Below are 17,617 nucleotides of genomic sequence, written 5' to 3' on the forward strand. Positions count from 1 at the left end.
TTGGGTTTGGGTTTCGGGGTTCGGGTTGGGTTTGGGGTTAGGGTTCGGGTTGGGTTTGGGGTTAGGGTTCGGGTTGGGTTTGTGGTTTGGGCTTGGTTTGGGATTTGGGGTTCGGGTTGGGTTTGGGGTTTGGGGTTCGGGGTTCAGATTGAGTTTGGGGTCAGGGTTCGGGTTTGGGTTAGGGCTCGGGTTGGGTTTAGGGCTCGGGTTGGGTTTGGGTTCGGGTTGGGTTTGGGGTTCGGGTTGGGTTTGGGGTTTGGGGTTCGGGGTTCAGATTGAGTTTGGGGTCAGGGTTCGGGTTTGGGTTAGGGCTCGGGTTGGGTTTAGGGCTCGGGTTGGGTTTGGGTTCGGGTTGGGTTTGGGTTCGGGTTGGGTTTGGGTTCGGGTTGGGTTTAGGGTTCGGGTTGGGTTTGGGGTTCGGGTTGGGTTTGGGTTCGGGTTGGGTTTAGGGTTCGGGTTGGGTTTGGGGTTCGGGTTGGGTTTGGGTTCGGGTTGGGTTTAGGGTTCGGGTTGGGTTTGGGGTTCGGGTTGGGTTTGGGTTCGGGTTGGGTTTAGGGTTCGGGTTGGGTTTGGGGTTCGGGTTGGGTTTGGGTTCGGGTTGGGTTTAGGGTTCGGGTTGGGTTTGGGGTTCGGGTTGGGTTTGGGGTTTGGGTTTTGGGTTGGGTTTGTGTTTCGGGTTGGGATTGGGGTTCAGATTGAGTTTGGGGTTTCGGGTTGGGGTTGGGTTCGGGTTGGATTTGGGGTTCGGGTTGGGTTTGGGGTTTGGGTTTTGGGTTTTGGGTTGGGTTTGTGGTTCGGGTTCAGATTGAGTTTGGGGTTTTGGGTTGGGTTAGGGTTCGGGTTGGGATTGAGTTTCGGATTGAGTTTGGGGTTAGCGTTCGGGTTGGTTTTGGGGTTCAGGGTTCGGGTTGGGTTTGGGGTACAGATTGGGTTTGGGGTTTCGAGTTGGGTTTGGGGTTTGGGATACAGATTGGGTTTGGGGTTTTGGGTTGGGTTTGGGGTTTGGGGTACAGATTGGGTTTGGGGTTTTGGGTTGGGTTTGGGGTTTGGGGTACAGATTGGGTTTGGGGTTTTGGGTAGGGTTTGGGGTTTGTGGTACAGATTGGGTTTGGGGTACAGATTGGGTTTGGGGTTTGGGGTTGGGTTTGGGGTTTGGGGTACAGATTGGGTTTGGGGTTTCGGGTTGGGTTTGGGGTTTTGGGTAGGGTTTGGGGTTTGTGGTACAGATTGGGTTTGGGGTACAGATTGGGTTTGGGGTTTGGGGTTGGGTTTGGGGTTTGGGGTACAGATTGGGTTTGGGGTTTCGGGTTGGGTTTGGGGTTTTGGGTAGGGTTTGGGGTTTGTGGTACAGATTGGGTTTGGGGTACAGATTGGGTTTGGGGTTTGGGGTTGGGTTTGGGGTTTGGGGTACAGATTGGGTTTGGGGTTTCGGGTTGGGTTTGGGGTTTGGGGTACAGATTGGGTTTGGGGTTTGGGGTTGGGTTTGGGGTTTGGGGTACAGATTGGGTTTGGGGTTTGGGGTTGGGTTTGGGGTTTGAGGTACAGATTGGGTTTGGGGTACAGATTGGGTTTGGGGTTTGGGGTTGGGTTTGGGGTTTGGGGTACAGATTGGGTTTGGGGTTTCGGGTTGGGTTTGGGTTTTGGGGAACAGATTGGGTTTGGGGTTTGGGGTTGGGTTTGGGGTTTGGGGTACAGATTGGGTTTGGGGTTTGGGGTTGGGTTTGGGGTTTGGGGTACAGATTGGGTTTGGGGTTGGGTTTGGGGTTTGTGGTACAGATTGGGTTTGGGGTACAGATTGGGTTTGGGGTTTCGGGTTGGGTTTGGGGTTTGGGGTACAGATTGGGTTTGGGGTTTCGGGTTGGGTTTGGGGTTTGGGGTACAGATTGGGTTCAGGGTTCGGGGTTCAGGTTGGGTTTGGGGTTCGGGGTTCGGGGTTCAGGTTGGGTTTGGGGTTCGGGGTTCGGGGTTGGTTTTGGGGTTCAGGGTTCGGGTTGGGTTTGGGGTTCAGGGTTCGGGTTGGGTTTGGGGTACAGATTGGGTTTGGGGTTTCGGGTTGGGTTTGGGGTTTGGGGTACAGATTGGGTTCGGGGTTCAGGTTGGGTTTGGGGTTCCGGGTTCTGGGTTGGGTTTGGGGTTCATGGTTCGGGTTGGGTTTGGGGTTCTGATTAGAGTTGGGTTTGGGGTTCAGGTTGGGTTTGGGGTTCCGGGTTCGGGTTGAGTTTGGGGTTCGGTGTTCGGGTTGGGTTTGGGGTTCAGGTTGGGTTTGGGGTTCCGGGTTCGGGTTGAGTTTGGGGTTCGGTGTTCGGGTTGGGTTTGGGGTTAGGGTTAGAGTTGGGTTAGGGCTTGGGTTGGGTTAGGGTTCGGGTTAGGTTTGGATTTTGGGTTGGGGTTAGGGTTTGGGTTTGGGTTTGGGTTTAGGGTTCAGGTTGGGTTTAGGGTTTGGGGTTTGGGTTGGGTTTAGGGTTCAGGTTGGGTTTAGGATTTGGTTTGGGTTTCGGTTTGGGTTTAGAGTTCGGGTTGGGGTTAGGGTTTGGGTTGGGTTTAGGGTTGGGTTTAGGGTTTAGGGTTGGGTTTAGGGTTTGTGTTGGGGCTCGGGTTGCATTTAGGGTTCGGGGTTCGGGTTGTGTTTAGGGCTCGGGGTTGTGTTTAGGGTTGGGTTTGGGTTTAGGGCTCGGGTTGGGTTTAGGGCTCGGGTTGGGTTTAGGGCTCGGGTTGGGTTTGGGGCTCGGGTTTGGGTTTAGGGTTGGGTTTAGGGCTCGGGTTGGGTTTAGGGCTCGGGTTGGGTTTAGGGCTCGGGGTTGTGTTTAGGGTTGGGTTTGGGTTTAGGGCTCGGGTTGGGTTTAGGGCTCGGGTTGGGTTTAGGGCTCCGGTTGGGTTTAGGGTTGGGTTTAGGGCTCGGGTTGGGTTTAGGGCTCGGGTTGGGTTTAGGGTTCGGGTTGGGTTTAGGGTTGGGTTTAGGGCTCGGGTTGGGTTTAGGGCTCGGGTTGGGTTTAGGGTTCGGGTTGGGTTTAGGGCTCGGGTTGGGTTTAGGGCTCGGGTTGGGTTAGGGTTCGGGTTGGGTTTAGGGCTCGGGTTGGGTTTAGGGCTCGGGTTGGGTTTAGGGCTCGGGTTGGGTTTAGGGCTCGGGTTGGGTTCGGGTTCGGTTTTGGGGATTTGTGGTTTGAGACCTTGTAGTGTTTGCGTGTCAGCCTTTCTAACCTGTGATTCCTGACCTGTCATTCCCCTCCCCTTCCTTCCTCCAATTCAAAAATCTTCCCATTGATCCCTCCATTCCCCAATGGCCAATCTTTCCCAAAGGGCCAACTGAACCCTTTCAGGGAATCCTGACTCCACTCAGGTCTCCCGAGGGGGGGAGGGGTCCAGGACCAGGGGGGCTGATAAGTCCCCTGGGCCTGATGGTCTACACCCCAGGGTACTGAAGGAGGTGGCTCGAGAAATCGTGGATGCGTTGGTGATTATTTTCCAGAGTTCAATAGATTCAGGATCAGTTCCTGTGGATTGGAGGGTGGCTAATGTTGTACCACTTTTTAAGAAAGGAGGGAGAGAGAAAGCAGGAAATTATAGACCAATTAGTCTGACCTCAGTGGTGGGAAAGATGCTGGAGTCTATTATAAAGGATGAAATTACAACACATCTGGATAGCAGTAACAGGATAGGTCAGAGTCAGCATGGATTTATGAAGGGGAAATCATGCTTGACTAATCTTCTGGAATTTTTTGAGGATGTAACTCTGAAGATGGACGAGGGAAATCCAGTAGATGTAGTGTACCTGGACTTTCAGAAAGCCTTTGATAAAGTCCCACATAGAAGGTTAGTGAGCAAAATTAGGGCTCATGGTATTGGGGCCAAATTACTAACTTGGATTGAAAATTAGTTGGCTAATAGGAAACAAAGGGTAGTGATAAACGGCTCCATTTCGGAATGGCAGGCAGTGACCAGTGGGGTACCGCAGGGATCAGTGCTGGGACCACAGCTTTTTACAATATATGTTAATGATGTAGAAGATGGTATCAGCAATAACATTAGCAAATTTGCTCATGATACTAAGCTGGGTGGCAGGGTGAAATGTGAGGAGGATGTTAGGAGATTACAGGGTGACCTGGACAGGTTAGGTGAGTGGGCAGATGCATGGCAGATGCAGTCTAATGTGGATAAATGTATGGTTATCCACTTTGGTAGCGAGAACAGGAAGGCAGACTACTACCTCAATGGAATCAATTTATGTAAAGGGGCAGTACAGAGAGATCTGGGTGTTCTTGTACACCAGTCAATGAAGGTAAGCATGTAGGTACAGCAGGTAGTGAAGAAGGCTAATAGCATGCTGGCCTTCATAACAAGAGGGATTGAGTATAGAAGCAAAGAGGTGCTTCTGCAGCTGTACAGGGCCCTGGTGAGACCACACCTGGAGTACTGTGTGCAGTTCTGGTCTCCAAATTTGAGGAAAGACATTCTGGCTATTGAGGGAGTGCAGCATGGGTTCACGAGGTCAATTCCTGGAATGGCAGGATTACCTTACACTGAAAGACTGGAGCGACTGGGTTTGTATACCCTTGAGTTTAGAAGACTGAGAGGGGATCTGATTGAGACGTAGAAGATTATTAAAGGATTGGACACTCTGGAGGCAGGAAACATGTTTCCGCTGATGGGTGAGTGCCGAACCAGAGGACACAGCTTAAAAATACGGGGTAGACCATTCAGGACAGAGATGAGGAGAAACCTCTTCACCCAGAGAGTGGTGGTTGTGTGGAATGCTCTGCCCCAGAGGGCAGTGGAGGCCCAGTCTCTGGATTCATTTAAGAAGGAGTTGGATAGAGCTCTCAAAGATAGTGGAATCAAGGGTTATGGAGAAAAGGCAGGAACAGGATACTGATTAAGGATGGTCAGCCATGATCATATTGAATGGCGGTGCAGGCTCGAAGGGCTGAATGGCCTACTCCTGCACCTATTGTCTATTGTCTATTGGCATCATCTCAGGGTAAGGGCTCACCACCATTCGGACAGAGATGGGGAGGAGTTCCTTCCTTCAGAAGGGAGTGAATCCAGGGAATTCTGTACTGCAGACGGCCCAGAATCATTAAGGGTTATGGGGAAAAGACAGGAAATTGGGGTTGGGGGGTTACCAGGTCATCCATAGTCTTACTCAATGGTGGAGCAGGCTGGATGGGCTGAATGGCCTCCTCCTGTTCCTTTGTCTGCCGGGGTCTGACCAACCAGGCACTGTCCCTCACAGGGGCTGCCTGTTTACCCCCCACCACTGCACCCCACTCCCCCTCCACCTTCGGTCGAGTTGGTCTTTGTTGCTGCCTGTACCTGATGGGTTAAGATGATGTTGTACAGTTCGTCGTCTGGCCCCTTCGTTCCCGTCGACATCTGCTCTTGATACATTGCTTTATATACTGGAGCCTCCTCTCCCTCTGCTGGGATGTCCTGCCGCTCTGCTGGAGCCTCCTCTCCCTCTGCTGGGATCTCCTGCCGCTCTGCTGGAGCCTCCTCTCGCTCTGCTGGGATCTCCTGCCGCTCTGCTGGAGCTTCCTCTCCCTCTGCTGGGATCTCCTGCCGCTCTGCTGGAGCCTCCTCTCCCTCTGCTGGGATGTCCTGCCGCTCTGCTGGAGCCTGCCCTCCCTCTGCTGGGATGTCCTGCCGCTCTGCTGGAGCCTGCCCTCCCTCTGCTGGGATCTCCTGCCGCTCTGCTGGAGCCTGCCCTCCCTCTGTGGGAAGCCGTTCTCTCCCCACTGGAAACTGCTCGTGCTCTGCTGGCTGCTCCTCTGCCTCTGCAGGACTCTCTCTGCCCTCCGCTGGAGCCTCCTCTCTCTCTGCTGGAGCTGCTGGCGGAGACGCTGCGCTCTGGGTCTGAGACACCATGCTTCCTAAGGGAGCCAGGTATTCGACAGGACCCGTAGGGAACGGTGCGCTGAGTGCCACTGTCGGAGACTCCTCAAAATCCGCTCGCTGGTCATTGAGCCGGCGGCTTTGGGAGCAGGCAATGAGGTCAAAGAATTCCTCGGTTTGTAGGGAGGACATGGAGGCAAAGAAAGCTACACAGAGGGAGAGCAGAAATTGGAAATCAGCACACCTCTCAGTTTAACGTCACCTCTCCAGCTTCCATGAGATGTATGTTCATTTGTGCACACTCACACACACCCACTCACACTTACGTGCGTGCACTCACAATCACAAGCACACACAGGCTGACACACACACACTCTCGCAAACACGTGCTAACACACATACACATGCTAACACACACACAAACATGCGCTAACACACACACACAAACACGTGCTAACACACATACAAACACATGCTAACACACACACACGCACTGACACACACACAAACACGCACTGACACACACACACTCACAAATACGCGCTAACACACACAAACACACACTAACACACACACACAAACACGTGCTAACACACACACAAACATGCATTGACACACACTCACAAATACGCGCTAACACACACACAAACACGTGCTAACACACACACAAACATGCGCTGACACACACTCACAAATACGTGCTAACACACAAACATGCACTGACACACACTCACAAATACGCGCTAACACACACGCAAACATGCGCTAACACACACAAACATGTGCTAACACACACACAAACACGTGCTAACACACACACAAACACGCACTAACACACACAAACACATGCACTAACACTCACACAAACACGTGCTAACACACACAAACATGCGCTAACACACACACAAACACCCGCTAACACACACACAAACACGTGCTAACACACACAAACATGCACTGACACACAGACTCACAAATACGCGCTAACACACACACAAACACACGCTAACACATACAAACATGTGCTAAATCACACGCAAACATGCACTAACACACAATCACACGCTAACACACACATGTTCTAACACACACAAACAAGTGCTAACACACACCATGTGCTAACACACAAACGTGTGCTAACACACACACAAACACGTGCTAACACACAAACAAATATGTGCTAACACTCAAACATACACGTGCTAACACACACACAAACGTGTGCTAACACACAAACGTGTGCTAACACACACACAAACACGTGCTAACACACAAACAAATATGCGCTAACACTCAAACATACACGTGCTAACACACACACAAACACGTGCTAACACTCACACAAACACGTGCTAACACACACACAAACATGTGCTAACACACACAAACATGCACTGACACACAGACTCACAAATACGCGCTAACACACACACAAACACGTGCTAACACACACAAAAATGCGCTGACACACACTCACAAATACGTGCTAACACACAAACAAGCGCTGACACGCTCACAAATACGCGCTAACACACACGCAAACATGCGCTAACACACACAAACATGTGCTAACACACACACAAACACGTGCTAACACACACACAAACACGCGCTCACACATACAAACACGTACTAAACCACACACAAACATGCACTAACACACAATCACGCGCTAACACACACATGTGCTAACACACACACATACATACATGTGCTAACACACAAACATACACGTACTAACACACACACAAACACGTGCTAACACACAAACGTGGACAGGGACAGGGGAAGCATGGGGTTAGATACAGAATAAAGCTCCCTCTACACTGTCTCCATCAAACACTCCAGGGACAGGGGCAGCATGGGGTAAGATACAGATACACACTAAACACGTACTAAACCACACACAAACATGCACTAACACACAATCACGCGCTAACACACACATGTGCTAACACACACAAACACGTGCTAACACACACCAACATGTGATAACACACAAACGTGTGCTAACACACAAACGTGTGCTAACACACACACAAACACGTGCTAACACACAAACAAACATGCGTTAACACTCAAACATACACGTGCTAACACACACACACAAACACGTGCTAACACACAAACGTGTGCTAACACACAAACGTGTGCTAACACACACACAAACAAATATGCGCTAACAAACACACACACAAACGTGTGCTAACACACAAACAAATATGCGCTAACACTCAAACATACACGTGCTAACACACACACAAACACGTGCTAACACTCACACAAATACGCACTACCACTCACACAAACACGTGCTAACACACACACAAACGCATGATGACACATGCTCACATACAAACACGTGCTAACACTCACACAAACATGTGCTAACACACACACAAACATGTGCTAACACACACACAAACACGTGCTAACACACACACAAACACGTGCTAACACACATACACAAACACGTGCTAACACACACACAAACACATGCTGACACATGCTCACACACAAACGCGCTAACACACACACAAACACATGCTAACGCACACACAAACACGCGCTAACACACACAAACACGCGCTAACACACACACAAACACGCGCTAACACACACACAAACACATGCTAACGCACACACAAACACATGCTAACGCACACACAAACACGCGCTAACACACACACAAACACGCGCTAACACACACACAAACACATGCTAACGCACACACAAACATGCACTAACACACACACACAGAAACATGTGCTAAAACTCAAACAGGCGCTAATACACACAAACACATGCTGACACATGCTCACACACAAACACGCGCTAACACACACACAAACACATGCTAACGCACACACAAACACGCACTAACACACACACACAAACATGTGCTAAAACTCAAACACGCGCTAATACACACAAACACATGCTGACACATGCTCACACACAAACATGCGCTAACACACACATAAATACGCACTAACACACCCACTCAAACGCGCTAACACTCACACAAACACACACTAACAAACGCGGTAACACACACACACAAACACAGGCTGACACATGCTCACACACATGCACACACAAACATACACACACATACACATGTGCTCTCACACATGTGCACACAATGTGTATTTTACGTGTGTCCATGGACAAGCACAGACCTACTTAACATTAAAGATGGTGGTCAATTATGCTATTGTCACATCAGTGACAGCACTGGGTTAAGTAAAGCTCTCTCTACAGTATCCCCATTAAACACTCACTGGACAGGGACAGCATGAGGTTAGATACAGAGTAAAGCTCCCTCTGCACTGTCCCCATCAAACATTCCCAGGACAGGGACAACATGTGGTTAGATACAGAGTAAAGCTCCCTCTACACTGTCCCCATCAAACACTCCTAGCATAGGGACAGCAAGGGGTTAGATACAGAGTAAAGCTCCCTCTACACTGTCTCCATTAAACACTCCAGGGACAGGGGAAGCATGGGGTTAGATACAGAATAAAGCTCCCTCTACACTGTCTCAATCAAACACTCCAGGAACAGGGGCAGCATGGGGTAAGATACAGAGTAAAGCTCCCTCTACACTGTCCCCACATCAAACATTCACAGGACAGGGAAAACATGGGGTTAGATACAGAGTAAAGCTCCCTCTACACTGTCCCCATCAAACACTCTCAGGATCGGGACAGCACGGGGTTAGATACAGAGTAAAGCTCTCTCTACACTGTCCCCATCAAACACTCCCAGGACAGGGACAGCACGGGGTTAGATACAGAGTAAAGCTCTCTCTACACTGTCCCCATCAAACACTCCCAGGACAGGGACAGCACAGGGTTAGACACAGAGTAAAGCTCTCTCTACACTGTCCCCATCAAACACTCCCAGGATTGGGACAGCACAGGGTTAGATACAGAGTAAAGCTCCCTCTACACTGTCCCCCATCAAACACTCCAGGGGCAGCATGGGGTTAGATACAGAGTAAAGCTCCCTCTACACAGTCCCCACATCAAACATTCACAGGACAGAGAAAACATGGGGTTAGATACAGAATAAAGCTCCCTCTACACTGTCCCCATCAAACACCCCCAGGACAGGGACAGCACAGGGTTAGACACAGAGTAAAGCTCCCTCTACACTGTCCCCCATCAAACACTCCCAGGACAGGGACACCACAGGGTTAGATATAGAGTAAAGCTCTCTCTACACTGTCCCCATCAAACACCCCCAGGACAGGGCCAGCACGGGGTTAGATACAGAGTAAAGCTCCCTCTACACTGTCCACCATCAAACACTCCCAGGACAGAGACAGCATGGGGTTAGATACAGAGTAAAGCTCCCTCTACACTGTCCCCATCAAACACTCCCAGGACAGGGATAGCATGGGGTTAGATACAGAGTAAAGCTCCCTCTACACTGTCCCCATCAAACACTCCCAGGACAGGGACAGCATGGGGTTAGATACAGAGTAAAGCTCTCTCTACACTGTCCCCATCAAACACTCCCAGGATTGGGACAGAACAGAGTTAGATACAGAGTAAAGCTCCCTCTACACTGTCCCCATCAAACACTCCAGGGGCAGCATGGGGTTAGATACAGAGTAAAGCTCCCTCTACACTGTCTCCATCAAACACTCCAGGGGCAGCATGGGGTTAGATACAGAGTAAAGCTCCCTCTACACAGTCCCCACATCAAACATTCACAGGACAGGGAAAACATGGTGTTAGATACAGAGTAAAGCTCCCTCTACACTGTCCCCATCAAACACTCCCAGGACAGGGACAGCACGGGGTTAGATACAGAGTAAAACTCCCTCTACACTGTCCCCATCAAACACTCCCAGGACAGGGACAGCACGGGGTTAGACACAGAGTAAAGCTCCCTCTACACTGTCCCCATCAAACACCCCCAGGACAGGGACAGCACGGGGTTAGATACAGAGTAAAGCTCCCTCTACACTGTCCACCATCAAACACTCCCAGGACAGAGACAGCACGGGGTTAGATACAGAGTAAAGCTCTCTCTACACTGTCCCCATCAAACACTCCCAGGATTGGGACAGCACAGGGTTAGATACAGAGTAAAGCTCCCTCTACACAGTCCCCACATCAAACATTAACAGGACAGGGAAAACATGGGGTTAGATACAGAGTAAAGCTCCCTCTACACTGTCCCCATCAAACACTCTCAGGACAGGGACAGCACGGGGTTAGATACAAAGTAAAGCTCCCTCTACACTGTCCCCATCAAACACTCCCAGGACAGGGACAGCATGGGGTTAGATACAGAGTAAAGCTCCCTCTACACTGTCCCCATCAAACACTCTCAGGATCGGGACAGCACGGGGTTAGATACAGAGTAAAGCTCTCTCTACACTGTCCCCATCAAACACCCCCAGGACAGGGACAGCACGGGGTTAGACACAGAGTAAAGCTCTCTCTACACTGTCCCGCATCAAACACTCCCAGGACAGGGACAGCACAGGGTGAGCTACAGACTAAAGCTCCCTCTACACTGTCCCCATCAAACACTCCCAGGACAGGGACAGCACAGGGTGAGCTACAGACTAAAGCTCCCTCTACACTGTCCCCATCAAACACTCCCAGGACAGGGACAGCACGGGGTTAGATACAGAGTAAAGCTCTCTCTACACTGTCCCGCATCAAACACTCCCAGGACAGGGACAGCACAGGGTGAGCTACAGACTAAAGCTCCCTCTACACTGTCCCCATCAAACACTCCCAGGACAGGGACAGCACGGGGTTAGATACAGAGTAAAGCTCTCTCTACACTGTCCCCATCAAACAGTCCCAGGACAGGGACAGCACGGGGTTAGATACAGAGTAAAGCTCCATCTACACTGTCCCCATCAAACACTCCCAGGACAGGGACAGCATGGGGTTAGATACAGAGTAAAGCTCCCTCTACACTGTCCCCATCAAACACTCCCAGGACAGGGTCAGCACGGGGTTAGATACAGAGTAAAGCTCCCTCTACACTGTCCCCATCAAACACTCCCAGGACAGGGACAGCACAGGGTTAGAGATAGAGTAAAGCTCTCTCTACACTGTCCCCATCAAACACTCCCAGGACAGGGACAGCACGGGGTTAGATACAGAGTAAAGCTCTCTCTACACTGTCCCGCATCAAACACTCCCAGGACAGGGACAGCACAGGGTTAGCTACAGAGTAAAGCTCCCTCTACACTGTCCCCATCAAACAGTCCCAGGACAGGGACAGCACGGGGTTAGATACAGAGTAAAGCTCTCTCTACACTGTCCATATCAAACACTCCCAGGAGAGGGACAGCACGGGGTTAGATATAGAGTAAAGCTCCCTCTACACTGTCCCCATCAAACACTCCCAGGACAGGGACAGCACAGGGTTAGCTACAGAGTAAAGCTCCCTCTATACTGTCCCCATCAAACATTCACAGGAAAGGGACAGCACGGGGTTAGATACAGAGTAAAGCTCTCTCTACACTGTCTCCCATCAAACACTCCCAGGACAGGGACAGCACGGGGTTAGATACAGAGTAAAGCTCTCTCTACACTGTCTCCCATCAAACACTCCCAGGACAGGGACAGCACGGGGTTAGATACAGAGTAAAGCTCCCTCTACACTGTCCCCCATCAAACACTCCCAGGACAGGGTCAGCACGGGGTTAGCTGCAGAGTAAAGCTCACTCTACACTGTCCCCATCAAACAGTCCCAGGACAGGGACAGCACGGGGTTAGATACAGAGTAAAGCTCTCTCTACACTGTCCATATCAAACACTCCCAGGACAGGGACACCACGGGGTTAGATACAGAGTAAAGCTCCCTCTACACTGTCTCCACCAAACAGTGCCAGGACAGGGACAACACGGGGTTAGATACAGGGTAAAGCTCCCTCTACACTGTCCCCATCAAACACCCCCAGGACAGGGACAGCACGGGGTTAGATGCAGAGTAAAGCTCCCTCTACACTGTCCCCCATCAAACACTCCCAGGACAGAGACAGCACGGGGTTAGATACAGAGTAAAGCTCTCTCTACACTGTCCCCCATCAAACACTCCCAGGACAGTGACAGCACAGGGTTAGATACAGAGTAAAGCTCCCTCTCCACTGTACCCCATCAAACACTCCCAGGACAGGGACAGCACGGGGTTAGATACAGAGTAAAGCTCCCTCTACACTGTCCCCATCAAACACTCCCAGGACAGGGACAGCACGGGGTTAGATACAGAGTAAAGCTCTCTCTACACTGTCCCCATCAAACACTCCCAGGACAGGGACAGCACGGGGTTAGATACAGAGTAAAGCTCTCTCTACACTGTCCCGCATCAAACACTCCCAGGACAGGGACAGCACAGGGTGAGCTACAGACTAAAGCTCCCTCTACACTGTCCCCATCAAACACTCCCAGGACAGGGACAGCACGGGGTTAGATACAGAGTAAAGCTCTCTCTACACTGTCCCCATCAAACAGTCCCAGGACAGGGACAGCACGGGGTTAGATACAGAGTAAAGCTCTCTCTACACTGTCCCCATCAAACACTCCCAGGACAGGGACAGCACGGGGTTAGATACAGAGTAAAGCTCTCTCTACACTGTCCCGCATCAAACACTCCCAGGACAGGGACAGCACAGGGTTAGCTACAGAGTAAAGCTCCCTCTACACTGTCCCCATCAAACAGTCCCAGGACAGGGACAGCACGGGGTTAGATACAGAGTAAAGCTCTCTCTACACTGTCCATATCAAACACTCCCAGGAGAGGGACAGCACGGGGTTAGATATAGAGTAAAGCTCCCTCTACACTGTCCCCATCAAACACTCCCAGGACAGGGACAGCACAGGGTTAGCTACAGACTAAAGCTCCCTCTACACTGTCCCCATCAAACATTCACAGGAAAGGGACAGCACGGGGTTAGATACAGAGTAAAGCTCTCTCTACACTGTCTCCCATCAAACACTCCCAGGACAGGGACAGCACGGGGTTAGATACAGAGTAAAGCTCTCTCTACACTGTCTCCCATCAAACACTCCCAGGACAGGGACAGCACGGGGTTAGATACAGAGTAAAGCTCCCTCTACACTGTCCCCCATCAAACACTCCCAGGACAGGGTCAGCACGGGGTTAGCTGCAGAGTAAAGCTCACTCTACACTGTCCCCATCAAACAGTCCCAGGACAGGGACAGCACGGGGTTAGATACAGAGTAAAGCTCTCTCTACACTGTCCATATCAAACACTCCCAGGACAGGGACACCACGGGGTTAGATACAGAGTAAAGCTCCCTCTACACTGTCTCCACCAAACAGTGCCAGGACAGGGACAACACGGGGTTAGATACAGGGTAAAGCTCCCTCTACACTGTCCCCATCAAACACCCCCAGGACAGGGACAGCACGGGGTTAGATGCAGAGTAAAGCTCCCTCTACACTGTCCCCCATCAAACACTCCCAGGACAGAGACAGCACGGGGTTAGATACAGAGTAAAGCTCTCTCTACACTGTCCCCATCAAACACTCCCAGGATTGGGACAGCACAGGGTTAGATACAGAGTAAAGCTCCCTCTCCACTGTACCCCATCAAACACTCCCAGGACAGGGACAGCACGGGGTTAGATACAGAGTAAAGCTCCCTCTACACTGTCCCCATCAAACACTCCCAGGACAGGGACAGCACGGGGTTAGATACAGAGTAAAGCTCCCTCTACACTGTCCCCCATCAAACAATCCCAGGACAGGGACAGCACGGGGTTAGATACAGAGTAAAGCTCTCTCTACACTGTCCCCATCAAACACTCCCAGGAAAGGGACAGCACAGGGTTAGATACAGAGTAAAGCTTTCTCTACACTGTCTCCACCAAACAGTGCCAGGACAGGGACAACACAGGGTTAGATACAGAGTAAAGCTCCCTCTACACTGTCCCCATGAAACACCCCCAGGACAGGGACAGCACGGGGTTAGATGCAGAGTAAAGCTCCCTCTACACTGTCCCCATCAAACACCCCCAGGACAGGGACAGCACAGGGTTAGACACAGAGTAAAGCTCCCTCTACACTGTCCCCCATCAAACACTCCCAGGACAGAGACAGCATGGGGTTAGATACAGAGTAAAGCTCCCTCTACACTGTCCCCATCAAACACCCCCAGGACAGGGACAGCACGGGGTTAGATACAGAGTAAAGCTCCCTCTACACTGTCCCCATCAAACACTCTCAGGATCGGGACAGCACGGGGTTAGATACAGAGTAAAGCTCTCTCTACACTGTCCCCATCAAACACCCCCAGGACAGGGACAGCACGGGGTTAGACACAGAGTAAAGCTCCCTCTACACTGTCCACCATCAAACACTCCCAGGACAGAGACAGCATGGGGTTAGATACAGAGTAAAGCTCCCTCTACACTGTCCCCATCAAACACTCCCAGGACAGGGACAGTACGGGGTTAGATACAGAGTAAAGCTCCCTCTACACTGTCCCCATCAAACACTCCCAGGACAGGGACAGCATGGGGTTAGATACAGAGTAAAGCTCTCTCTACACTGTCCCCATCAAACACTCCCAGGATTGGGACAGAACAGAGTTAGATACAGAGTAAAGCTCCCTCTACACTGTCTCCATCAAACACTCCAGGGGCAGCATGGGGTTAGATACAGAGTAAAGCTCCCTCTACACAGTCCCCACATCAAACATTCACAGGACAGGGAAAACATGGTGTTAGATACAGAATAAAGCTCCCTCTACACTGTCCCCATCAAACACTCCCAGGTTAGGGACAGCACGGGGTTAGATACAGAGTAAAGCTCCCTCTACACTGTCCCCATCAAACACTCTCAGGATCGGGACAGCACGGGGTTAGATACAGAGTAAAGCTCCCTCTACACTGTCCCCATCAAACACTCCCAGGACAGGGACAGCACGGGGTTAGATACAGAGTAAAACTCCCTCTACACTGTCCCCATCAAACACTCCCAGGACAGGGACAGCACGGGGTTAGATACAGAGTAAAGCTCCCTCTACACTGTCCCCATCAAACACCCCCAGGACAGGGACAGCACGGGGTTAGATACAGAGTAAAGCTCCCTCTACACTGTCCACCATCAAACACTCCCAGGACAGAGACAGCACGGGGTTAGATACAGAGTAAAGCTCTCTCTACACTGTCCCCATCAAACAGTCCCAGGATTGGGACAGCACGGGGTTAGATACAGAGTAAAGCTCCCTCTACACAGTCCCCACATCAAACATTAACAGGACAGGGAAAACATGGGGTTAGATACAGAGTAAAGCTCCCTCTACACTGTCCACCATCAAACAGTCCCAGGACAGGGACAGCACGGGGTTAGATACAGAGTAAAGCTCCCTCTACACTGTCCCCATCAAACACTCTCAGGATCGGGACAGCACGGGGTTAGACACAGAGTAAAGCTCCCTCTACACTGTCCCCATCAAATACCCCCAGGACAGGGACAGCACGGGGTTAGACACAGAGTAAAGCTCCCTCTACACTGTCCCCATCAAACACCCCCAGGACAGGGACAGCACGGGGTTAGATACAGAGTAAAGCTCTCTCTACACTGTCCCCATCAAACACCCCCAGGACAGGGACTGCACGGGGTTAGATACAGAGTAAAGCTCCCTCTACACTGTCCCCCATCAAACACTCCCAGGACAGGGACAGCACGGGGTTAGATACAGAGTAAAGCTCCCTCTACACTGTCCCCATCAAACACTCCCAGGACAGGGATAGCACGGGGTTAGACACAGAGTAAAGCTCTCTCTACACTGTCCCCATCAAACACTCCCAGGACAGGGACAGCACGGGGTTAGATACAGAGTAAAGCTCTCTCTACACTGTCCATATCAAACACTCCCAGGACAGGGACACCACGGGGTTAGATACAGAGTAAAGCTCCCTCTACACTGTCTCCACCAAACAGTGCCAGGACAGGGACAACACGGGGTTAGATACAGGGTAAAGCTCCCTCTACACTGTCCCCATCAAACACCCCCAGGACAGGGACAGCACGGGGTTAGATGCAGAGTAAAGCTCCCTCTACACTGTCCCCCATCAAACACTCCCAGGACAGAGACAGCACGGGGTTAGATACAGAGTAAAGCTCTCTCTACACTGTCCCCATCAAACACTCCCAGGATTGGGACAGCACAGGGTTAGATACAGAGTAAAGCTCCCTCTCCACTGTACCCCATCAAACACTCCCAGGACAGGGACAGCACGGGGTTAGATACAGAGTAAAGCTCCCTCTACACTGTCCCCATCAAACACTCCCAGGACAGGGACAGCACGGGGTTAGATACAGAGTAAAGCTCCCTCTACACTGTCCCCCATCAAACAATCCCAGGACAGGGACAGCACGGGGTTAGATACAGAGTAAAGCTCTCTCTACACTGTCCCCATCAAACACTCCCAGGAAAGGGACAGCACAGGGTTAGATACAGAGTAAAGCTCCCTCTACACTGTCCCCATGAAACACCCCCAGGACAGGGACAGCACGGGGTTAGATGCAGAGTAAAGCTCCCTCTACACTGTCCCCCATCAAACACTCCCAGGACAGAGACAGCACGGGGTTAGATACAGAGTAAAGCTCTCTCTACACTGTCCCCCATCAAACACTCCCAGGACAGGGACAGCACGGGGTTAGATACAGAGTAAAGCTCCCTCTACACTGTCCCCATCAAACACTCCCAGGACAGGGACAGCACGGGGTTAGATACAGAGTAAAGCTCCCTCTGCACTGTCCCCCATCAAACACT

General features: G+C 51.2%; 1 protein-coding gene across 3 annotated transcripts in view; it reads right to left on the reverse strand.

Annotated features, from left to right (window-relative positions):
- The window catches only part of LOC122545724 (uncharacterized), a 67,782-nt gene that overhangs the window by 17,021 nt on the left and 33,144 nt on the right, over positions 1–17,617 (reverse strand). For all 3 annotated transcript variants that reach the window (XM_087979345.1, XM_087979344.1, XM_087979343.1), the window contains one exon: positions 5,311–6,035. In XM_087979345.1, coding sequence (XP_087835471.1) covers positions 5,311–6,035 — 725 coding nt within the window. The remainder of the gene's footprint in view (positions 1–5,310; positions 6,036–17,617) is intronic.

The sequence above is a fragment of the Chiloscyllium plagiosum genome, unplaced genomic scaffold (assembly GCF_037043375.1).
Source record: "Chiloscyllium plagiosum isolate Xiang-an unplaced genomic scaffold, Cpla_swu_hap1 HiC_scaffold_35, whole genome shotgun sequence".
NCBI classification, from domain to species: domain Eukaryota; kingdom Metazoa; phylum Chordata; class Chondrichthyes; order Orectolobiformes; family Hemiscylliidae; genus Chiloscyllium; species Chiloscyllium plagiosum.